We start from the raw sequence: 10,429 nt of genomic DNA on the forward strand, positions 1-10,429 counted from the left end.
CAGGGAGCCGAAAGTCAGGAATTTGGGACCATCAGTAMTTCAAATATAAAAGAACTGGCAACATTTTGCAAATAAGTTGTAACATTTCAGCTTGTAAAGCCATTGAAACATCACTAGGAATTCCCTAGCTGCAAAAATACTGCTTGGGCTGTGGCTTGCTTTTGGAAAGGTGTTGGGCCTAAATGCTCAACCTGGGTCTCTGGTCAGTCCATTTTATTGCTGTTGGGTTTTGTTTGAACACCCATTTGGTGGTTCCCTGTGATTCTCCTGTTCTCAGAGCGCAGGGGCACCCTTTCACTCAGAAATCACCACACCTAAGATTTCAGCGCTGTATGTTGATTTTAGAGAGTATAGAATTGTTTCTTCAGTAAATCCTGTAGTCTAGCAGCTTTCCTATCAGTTTCTGCTACTAAATCACAAGCATTACTGTATTTATTTTTGTGTTGGGTGGTAGCAGTCAAATTTCTATCAATCAGTCATAATTTCTCAGCTTATATATCTTCACTTTTCATACAGATGAGCACTGACCTTTTTGTTGTTTTGTGTAAGAGACGTAACACTTCCTCATAATGCTTTGTATGTCCTCCCTGGTGGCTGGGAGAAAGCAGGTGCGTGGGGATATTAAAACAACCAGCATGGGAGACGAGGAAGGAATTCCCTTCCCCTGGAAACAATGCACCCTGTGTTCAGTGATCCCTGCCTAAATTCCTCCTCCTGTTACTCTCGTTCTACTCTACTCTCATTCTATTTTCCCATTTAGCACCTTCCCGTGCCCCGTTGGCTGCCGGACCCTGAGAACTGCCTCTCCGAGGGCTGAGAATAGATTCCTCTGTTAAAGTCCTGCCCACCAAGTCTAACCCATCTCACCTTCTACCCTGCCTCATCTGAGCCTCATCTCTACTCATCTGAGCTCTCACCCAAGTGCCTTTAGCCTCCTTCTGCACCTATTCTGTGCAGCAAGTGTATGGAGCGGAGTCCTTTGCTCTGCTCAGTGCTCTGTCCACTGCCTGTCTCCTTCCCTCTCCCTGCTGCAGCCTGCACCCCCCCTGCCCCCCGGCTCCCTCCCTGTTTTGGCTTCTTTCAACTACAACTCCTCTTTCTGGGTGTGATTTAAAAAAGAAAATGTAACAAATGGAAACATAGAGTTTAAGCTGATGTAAAGGAATAAATGAACTATATTCGTTTTGATTGCCTATACATACAGACTCATAGATTTTTTTTTAATGGACCTACGGTATTACTTTGAATTAACATTACATGATTTTGGTATCACTGGTCAAACAAATGCAGTTAATGACTGCTCTGCAGAACAATCTTCAACTCTAGAAAGTCAAGGAGAAACTGAGGCCTGACCAGTCAGTCATATTCAGAACTGTTTAATTATTTGTAAAATACGATAAATCAAAATACCATCTTGGAACTGACATAGAGATTTCAACAGAGAAACTTCACTAATGAGTCGAGGCATCAGCCTGTACTCACGAGAATGACCCAGAGACTGGGATGGAAAGGGCACTCAATGCTTCAGCAGTTTTGACACTGACTGATCATCTGATGTTATTTTCTAATTTACTTGCATTGCATCCAAATGCGAAAAGCTTTTTCCGAGTCTCCACGGTGGTTGTTTATCAACCATGCTAAACATAAAAACACTGCAATTCACAGTACATACTTATCCACCCCCTCAAATTGATCCTTAATTTTGGCCAGAGAAAAAAATAAAATTGAGCAGAATATTTATATTCACATCTCTTCYTACATGGTGAAAGAATTCATTGATCATCATGCACTGGACTATTGCTACCCAAAGGAAAGCATCACACCATGAAGCCATCAAAGTCCAGGCAAACTGGAAGCATTGTTAAAATTAAACAAGACCAATTTATGAATAAAATCATATAAAATAAGACAGGTGAAACTGGAATCAAACAAACTGGTAAGGTTTGAAACTGAAACCGAAGTGCATCCAGTTTTGGGGATGGAGAACAAAATTCTGACTAGGAGCAAAACCTAATGTAAAGCCTACAATTAATTAAGGTTCCAGAGAGGTTTCCAAACCCCAGAGAAAGGTCATGTGGCTTCAGTTTCCTGTGCTGCGTTTTTCTCTGTGCGTCGGCAGGCATTGGTTTGTTCTTTGTCTATGTACAAGATAAAAATCCTGTAAATTGTGTGTGTTATTGATCTTAGAGGAATCAAGATGTTGTCTTCCATTTATGAGCTTCATCTCATCAGGCTTTTCTGGATATTAACAAGAAAAACAATGATGAGGGTGGGAAAGAGAGGAAATATATAGTAAATTCAAGTGCTTCTTATTTACAAAAAGAAAGTGGGGCACAGCATCCCTTCTGTCTCTTTCCCTGATTATCACTGTAAGTAAAATGCATGAAATAATAAACATTTAAACAATAGGCACATGCAAGCAAGTGTCCCTAAACAATTTTGTTTAAAAAGTACCAGCTGACAAAATTAAATTATGTATTATTCCATTCAGCTGGAAATTGYTGTGAATTTTGGAAATATTTGCATATATTTTAGAACGCCAATTGTCCTGTATTGAGAGGGATGTGCAGAGACCACTGTCAGTTACCACGGAGTAGAAGTCCCCACTTAGTCTCACGGCGTGAAAATCAGTCACAAGTGAGAGACCGTGCCTAGTTTCCTGTGTGCTTACACTAGCTTGTTCTAGAGGAGCAGACAGAGCTTTACTATTGAGGATATTAGCAGGTATCATCACTTCCAGGAAAGTGTCTCTTTAGGGCAGCTGATATTTGGAATAATCTGTGCCATATCTGAAATGATTTATGTGTGTATGGCATTTGTGCCATGCATTTGTGAAAGAACTGTGTGTTTGTGAAAGAGAGTGCTCTGCTTTTTTTTCCCAAGTAAAAATTAAGAGATTTTACTCATGTTTTTTTTTTTCCTTCAGATTTCCAGTGAAGCCCTCACTAACATCAGGACTGTAGCTGGGATAGGAAAGGAGAAGCTGTTTATTGACAATTATGAGAAGCACCTGGAAAAACCCTACAGAGCTGCAATCAAAAAAGCAAATGTTTATGGAATCTGCTATGGCTTTGCCCAGAGTATAGTGTTTATAGCCAATTCTGCCTCTTACCGATATGGAGGGTTTCTGGTTGACACCGAAGGACTCCATTACAGCTTTGTGTTCAGGTAAGAAAGAGCCGGAAAGAGGCTCCTCGGCAGCACGGGCCGCTCTCAGGCCTCCCGAGACGACCGCTTCCGCTTCCCTGCAGGGTGATCTCCGCTATTGTGACCAGCGGGACTGCCCTGGGRCGAGCGTCTTCCTACACGCCAAACTACGCCAAAGCCAAAACATCGGCGGCRCGGTTTTTTCAGTTGGTTGATCGGCTTCCTAAAATCAGTGTTTACAGTGATGAAGGGGAAAAATGGGTAAGAAAAAGAGTGGCGATGACCGAGATGTCATTCAGCCCGTRCAAGCACTGAAGCTGCAGTAACAATTTATAAATCAGTGAGTGCTGTACTAGGCAGAAGGAGCATTGTGAAGCGTAGCTATCAGGAATTTCTCAGTACAGCACTCCTATGAATTGGAATAGGGCCAATTTGCATGACTCACAGAATAGTACGCTTTTCTTTCTGTTCTACAGGTCTTATATAAATCTGATCACAGCTAAAAGTTTTATAATAGATATTTTTCAGTTTAACATCAAAAAGTTGAGGATGTTCAGGAGGAGAATCATCTTTGAGTGAGTCAGATGAAATGAAAATGCTCAATTTTGGATTGAATTGATAAGTCAAAACCATAAAATTCAGATAASTCATGTTTCCTTTAGACTTCTTCAAAATTAAAGGAATTCTTGAAATATTGCTACAAATTAAATACATTAAATATTTTGCTTCAAACTATGAAAATAGAACATCTCAATCCCTTCTCAGGGTTTTCTGAATGGATTTTTTWTATATATATAATTCTGGGGAAACTGGAAAATTGACCTGAATTCACAGGTTGTCTTAATTCACATGTTGCAAAATCCAATACTTCTTTTTTTAATCTAAGAAAAAAGTTTGTGTATGAATGTCTTCGCACCACCATCAAATATGGAATTCGGTGGTGTCTGTGCTTAAAAAAAAAGAATTTACAAGGCAATCCCATGTCCAGTTGTTGCAGATTGCAAGTGCAGTAAGGTAAAGTATTAGTAGAGCAACAGTGTCATGACTAATGGCTTCACCTCTGGGACAGCCATGCCAGTAAGTTTTTAAATTCTTCTTTCTAAAGTAATTTCATGATCACTAATGTCACATTTTAAATAATAGATGCAACAACAGAATTTGAGGAAGAGTTGTTTTGTACTTTACAACTCAGTTTTGATCTCACTGTAGCTTCTTTCTCATTTTTTTCACCAGGATAACTTCAAGGGAAGCGTTGAATTTCTTAATTGTAAATTCACATACCCTTCTCGGCCTGACATTCAGGTCCTGAAAGGACTCTCTGTAGCTGTGAAGCCTGGACAGACTCTGGCATTTGTTGGAAGCAGCGGATGTGGCAAGAGCACCAGCATCCAGCTTCTGGAGCGTTTCTACGACCCGGAGAAAGGAGCTGTGGTAAGCAAAGGGGATGCACTTTGTGGGCTGTTGTTTTCAGCAACATTGTAAAGCCTCTTCTGAAGGTGTCCTACCACGCAGCCTCGCAGTGGTGGTGGGCACCTGTGCAGCTGGGGGGTTTGGCTACTTAAACAAATGTGGACTCTTGCGGCAGTTCCCTGAGTGTTCTCTCAGATGCTTTCAGGCAAGCTGAGAATACACACTGCAGTCCTCAGATGTGACCACCTCTTGTATTATGTAGGCCATAGGCACTCGCCTTGGTAGTTCCTGTATGAAACACGTAGCACGTGGTTGACATCATGGGAGCACGGCCAAAAATCAAGCCTGACTTGAGCAACACTGAGTCTAGACCATGCCTAAATAAATATTTTCAACATACAGCTTCCTTGCAGGTTGAACTTGTCTAGCTTCATCTTCTAGTTATTCAGTCGCTGAGGATAGCTTAAACAGCTTTTGTATCTTTTCCCCACATACATACTTAACCAGTTTGATTTCTTTTCCTTTAGGAAAAAAAGCTGTGGCAATTAATAAGCCAGAAATCCAACAAAGCATGTGTCTGCATTTAAGCAATTAAATAGTTCAACTAGGGCTGAAGGTTAAGCCAATGGTTTAGTGCTTGGCTGGATCACAGCTGTACCAAGAAAAAAAAATTATTTGCCATGCATAAATAAGCCAAATGTGAGCAGCAGCTTCGAATTAAATCAGTCTTGTTTGCATTTTGGTAATATGGCCACATTTAAAACTGTAGGGCTTGTATAGTTTCACTGTAAATTATTTGGGTTTTGCAGCCTGTTGTTCTGGAATGATGTTTCAAGTTCTCTCCTATTTTCTTGTAGTTAATAGATGGACATGACACCAAGAAAGTAAATGTAGCGTTTCTTAGATCAAAAATTGGAGTAGTGTCCCAGGAGCCCGTGTTATTTGACTGCAGCATTGCTGATAATATTAAGTATGGCAGTAACGCCAAAGAGATGGCAATGGAAAAAGTCATAGAAGCAGCCCGGAAGGCTCAGCTGCACGACTTCGTCATGTCGCTGCCCGAGGTGAGTGCACCTGAGGCCTTGCATTTGGGCCATGCCACGCACTGGGCAGGATGCGTAGCATTCATGCCATGGGAGCTGGGCAGAAACAAATTAAAGTAGCTACACACTTATGTACCTGGTATCTTATTTTTACAGGTATAACAAGAGGTGCAAGGGGGGTGACATGAGCATTTGTTGTGTTCATGAAAGTTTGGATGTGGGTTGTTTGTGGGGTTTTTTGTTTGTTTTACACACAGTAGGCAAATATTTACAACTCTGAACAACTAGGTGAAAAGGAAAGATTTTCAAAGCAATGGCCAAGAAAGAAGAGAAAGCTCAGGTTAGTGGTCAAAGTGTGACACTAAGGCAGGAAGTATGAATCCTGTTTTCAGCTGTGGCAGATCGTCCTTGTGAGTAGGATGTGATACTTCTTAGACCAAAATATTTGAAGCTGGGAACTTGCATGCATTTAAGAAGCATTTAAATGCATTTAAATTATACATAAGAACATAAAATTTGTAACTACAGTTTAGATGCCCAAACAAAACACTTACTTATCCAGACAATTCTTCAGTCACTTTCAGCCTCTTCCCCCAAATCTACTTTTGCCTCAGACAAACTATCCATCATCTCAGATGATTTTTTTTTTTTTTCTTCGAAACCCACCATCATGCTGCCTGGGCCCCCAGGTCATGTGGCCTGCAAGTCAAGGTTCAAAAACATCTCCACAAACAAACATTAGTATCGCTCTTAACCAGTATTTTTGCCTTGCCAGATTTTTTTTTTTTTGAGGATACAGCCATGGTCAGAACTCCTGCCTCCTGCTAGCCCTTCAGTTTGTGTATTGATATGTTTGTTCACATCTAAATAAAATACTTCTTTTGTATATTTTCCAGAAATATGAAACTAATGTTGGGGCTCAAGGATCCCAGCTGTCTCGTGGGCAGAAACAACGCATTGCTATAGCTAGAGCCATCATACGAGATCCTAAAATTTTATTACTGGATGAAGCTACATCTGCCTTAGACACAGAAAGTGAAAAGGTAAATATGCAGTGAAAAGAACCACGGGGATGTTAACACAATGGCTTGCAATGCCCTTTTCTATTCTATGGAGGCACCCTACCCTACGAGGACATACTGATACGACCTAAACATTATTCCACATTCTTTATTTGCTGCTGTAACTTTAATAATCTTTATGAAAAATCCAAGAAGCAAAACTATAAAAATAATAGCCAGCTACAGTTGCTCCTTCAYTGCCAACGCAGAGGCGGCACTTCTGAAGTACTGTGCATACTCATTCCCTGGGTTTCAAAGCTTGTGGTAGGAATGTTTCCCAAATATAGCTTCTACGCATCAAAAAACTCAAAGTTTATTCAAGCATATGAATGAAGAGCATGAACATGCAGTAAACCAACAGTAATGGGCCTAAGAACTCAGGCAAGGATTTGCTTAGTTTGGTTATACTCAGAGATTAGAGAAATGCTGGAAATTTAAAAACATATCTGTGCTGAACATTCTACATTCAGTATGTCAGCTGAGGAGAGGGCTTCTATAAGACAGTTTAAATTCTACTGCTATGCTTTGCTTCTACAGGTGTTAGACTAAGCTCATGACCCATGACATAATGTTTGATTTAGCCTCACTTTTAGAAGTATTGCATGTTGTGGTTAATTAATCTGAAACAATCAGATTTCTCCAGCTCTGAGTCCCAAGCTGATTTATGCATTTTCACTCTACTGTGTGTGTTGCCTTTAGACTGTGCAAGCAGCGCTGGATAAGGCCAGAGAAGGGCGTACCTGCATTGTCATCGCCCACCGCTTGTCCACAATCCAGAACTCCAACATCATCGCTGTCATGTCACAAGGCATCATCGTTGAGAAGGGCACTCACGATGAACTAATGGCCAAGGAAGGAGCTTATTACAAGCTTGTTACCACTGGGGCCCCAATTAGCTGAATTACTGCAATACTAACTTTAGAAGAGTTACATTTTTTTTCCCTAAAGAAATACTCTGTGGTAGGTATGTGTATGTTGGTATGTAAAATGCTCTACACCATTCTGAGGTCAGTGGTACCCTAAATTTCTGTAACCTTCTGGATCAAGCAAAGCCTAGCAGGCCCTGTGCAGGGACTAAGCATAGGCTGATGCATCCCAGGAGGTATCTTAGCTCACTACTAAGGGAAAGAAAGCCTGAAAATAGGACTGACCTTTGGTGAGCAGGGAAATTGCCACCATCTGCAGTCAGGCAGCACAGTCCTGTCAACTAGCCATCACGGAAGGCTCTGCTGTGGTGTTCCGGAAGCTGCCACTTCGCTRGGTAAGCTGTATGGGCAAGAATGATGTTCTGAAGGGATCGAGTATCTCCTGATGGTCTGGTCTGCAGATGATTACAACAGATACTGTAAATATGGCTGCAGATCTCCCCCTTCCCACTCTCGCAACCTGCCTGCTTCAGCTGTGCTGCTGCAGGGAGGGCTGCCTTCCCCTGAGTGCACCTACACACTGACCCTATAGAGCCCAGAGCTTGATGTAGCAGTACCCAGTGATAAAACCACTAAGTAGTAAGGAAAGCAATCAAGAGAAACAGAAGCTGGTAAGGCTTATTTACCCTATGCTCATTACTTTGATCAAAGGTGTCAAATATTTTTGAATATGAGTAAATGCTTTATTTCAATATAAATTCCTACAGTTAATATCTTCACTGTTATTTGAATTTCTTCAATTGAAAAGGTGATGGGCAATATCCTRTTTTCATTTTGGGGAAGGCAAGAGTGACAACTATCCTTCAAAACGATCATAAATATTCTGCAAAGGTGGAAAGAATAAAAGTAAGGATTTAGCCATGATTAGCTATTTGTTTACGTTAAGCAGAGTTGATAAACTGAGCAACAATTTACTCATGATGAGAAAGGTCAGGAAGTATCTTCCTCTGGTAGAAGCTTGAATCTGTAACAGTTCATTATAGGATCCACTGCGCTGATCTCCTGTGTATGTTATTGGGTGTTGTCCACCGAACTCTAACTTCACTGACTGGTATCTCGGAGACAAAGCAGTTAGACAGACAGATAATCTAAACTTACAGTTTCAGAATTTGAATCGTGGCTTGGAACAACACAGTGTTACTTGGAAAAGGCATTCACAGCATCCCACAGTCCGCAGCTTGGGTGTTTTCTTTTTCTTTTTTTTTTCTTTCCTCCCACTTAATAATTCTAGGTAATAAAAAGCAGTATTATTTTTTGTGCAACTCCAGTATCATCAGAATGCCTTCACTAGAATATAGTGAACTCATGTAATTGACATTAAAAAGCACTTTTTAAATTAAGAACTCTGTGTTTTAATCCTTCACTGAAAATGAAAAAAGAAGCTGCATTATTGGCCTTCTGTTTTAATTTTTCAAGCCTTTTATATATTCAGGGCAATAATTAGTTTGGATGGTTTAGGATTGAAACTAMTGACAGTCAGTAACCTATTGACAAAAAGCTTTAATTTTCAAATGGTAGATACAGCTTAAAAGGGAACTACAACCTATCAACAAGATTATATCACATGAACTCCATTTTCCCTCATCTTTTTCCAAACCTACCACTCCTGTGAACAATGGTAGAAAATAGTTCAGATGATAATSACAAAAAACAAAAAATCATTGCTATGGAATAAAAATGATGAACAAACTATAAATACCGATTAAAACCTCAGTGATTTTATTTTTAACATGCTTATGATACAATTCTMTATGATTATTAATTTATATTTGTATTTAAGGATAAAAAGGAAAAAACCCCCACATTTTAATAAAACTCACAATTATTATGAGTGCTTATGTTATTTTTTTTTCCCTGAAGGTCTACAGTTTTGTGGCCCAAATTACATGAATAAATTGTATTATATTGACTCTTCTGCTTTAATACTTCATCTCTTACGCTTCTGACAAGCACTTGAATTTCTCCCCACAGATACCTAGTACTCGTACGTATTTAGGTCATGTCTGTACCAATGGTCTGCTTTACAGGACAGAGCTGTCGCGAAGGCCAGTGCAGTTGTACTAGCAGCACCTGCAAAGGCACCTGCTGGTCCCAGCTAGCTCCTTGCAGAAGCACTGGCATGGGCCTGGCTGGGTACTGCCAATCCAAAGCTGCTCTTCTTCACAAGGTAAATGTTTTTAGAAGGGCTAGTGAATACCAGGAGCTAATGTCTACACTTGCATAGCAGAAGCACTTACTTACAGCGCACACCAGAAGCTGTGCCAGCTCTTGTCCCCTCACATATATGTCTATATGGCTGTAAAGTCTTTTCGTACCTGTGCACAGACAGTTAACTACAAGGGGAGCTACACGTGTGTGGGCAGAGGCAGGTATTTTGAGGCAGGGCCTGAAGAACAGGCTGCCAGGAGCTCTCTGCTTTTCCTCTGCAGCTGCCGCACTGATAGGAGCTCCCAGACCTGGACCTGGCAACAAGAGCCTGAGCAGAATCAAGGGAGTTTGCTTAGGGCCTTCAGAGCCAGCCCTAAGTTTTCAGTCTTGGCAGCTCTAGCTGACCACATAGTTTGGTGGCTCTGCTGTGGTCTTCTTGCATTGTCCCCTGGCCACTGTATTATCTGATTTTACCAAGCATCCTCCTCTGGATAAATGTTGCCATGACGTTGTACTGGTATAGCACCTAACTGCTCTGCAAACACAGTGCTTGCGCCTGGAGCAGGAACAGTCTCACTATGGCTCTTCCATCAGGAAGGAGTAACAGCGAATAGGGAGGAGGGCTGGAAGACTTCCCTGTTGACAGAACTGAGTATTATGAACTGGGTGTAAAACCAGTTTGTCAGCTGGTTTA

General features: G+C 41.0%; 1 protein-coding gene across 2 annotated transcripts in view; it reads left to right on the forward strand.

Moving 5' to 3' along the window:
- The window catches only part of ABCB11 (ATP binding cassette subfamily B member 11), a 46,093-nt gene extending 36,709 nt beyond the window's left edge, over positions 1-9,384 (forward strand). For both annotated transcript variants that reach the window (XM_085323494.1, XM_085323502.1), the window contains exons 23-28: positions 2,927-3,168; positions 3,252-3,408; positions 4,381-4,578; positions 5,415-5,621; positions 6,497-6,643; positions 7,361-9,384. In XM_085323494.1, the coding sequence (XP_085179620.1) occupies positions 2,927-3,168; positions 3,252-3,408; positions 4,381-4,578; positions 5,415-5,621; positions 6,497-6,643; positions 7,361-7,561 (1,152 nt within the window). In that variant the 3' untranslated portion in view covers positions 7,562-9,384. The remainder of the gene's footprint in view (positions 1-2,926; positions 3,169-3,251; positions 3,409-4,380; positions 4,579-5,414; positions 5,622-6,496; positions 6,644-7,360) is intronic.
- Positions 9,385-10,429: the final 1,045 nt, after the last annotated feature.

The sequence above is a fragment of the Rhea americana genome, unplaced genomic scaffold, assembly GCF_003343005.1.
Source record: "Rhea americana isolate MKP2758 unplaced genomic scaffold, rheAme1 scaffold_12, whole genome shotgun sequence".
Lineage (NCBI taxonomy): Eukaryota > Metazoa > Chordata > Aves > Rheiformes > Rheidae > Rhea > Rhea americana.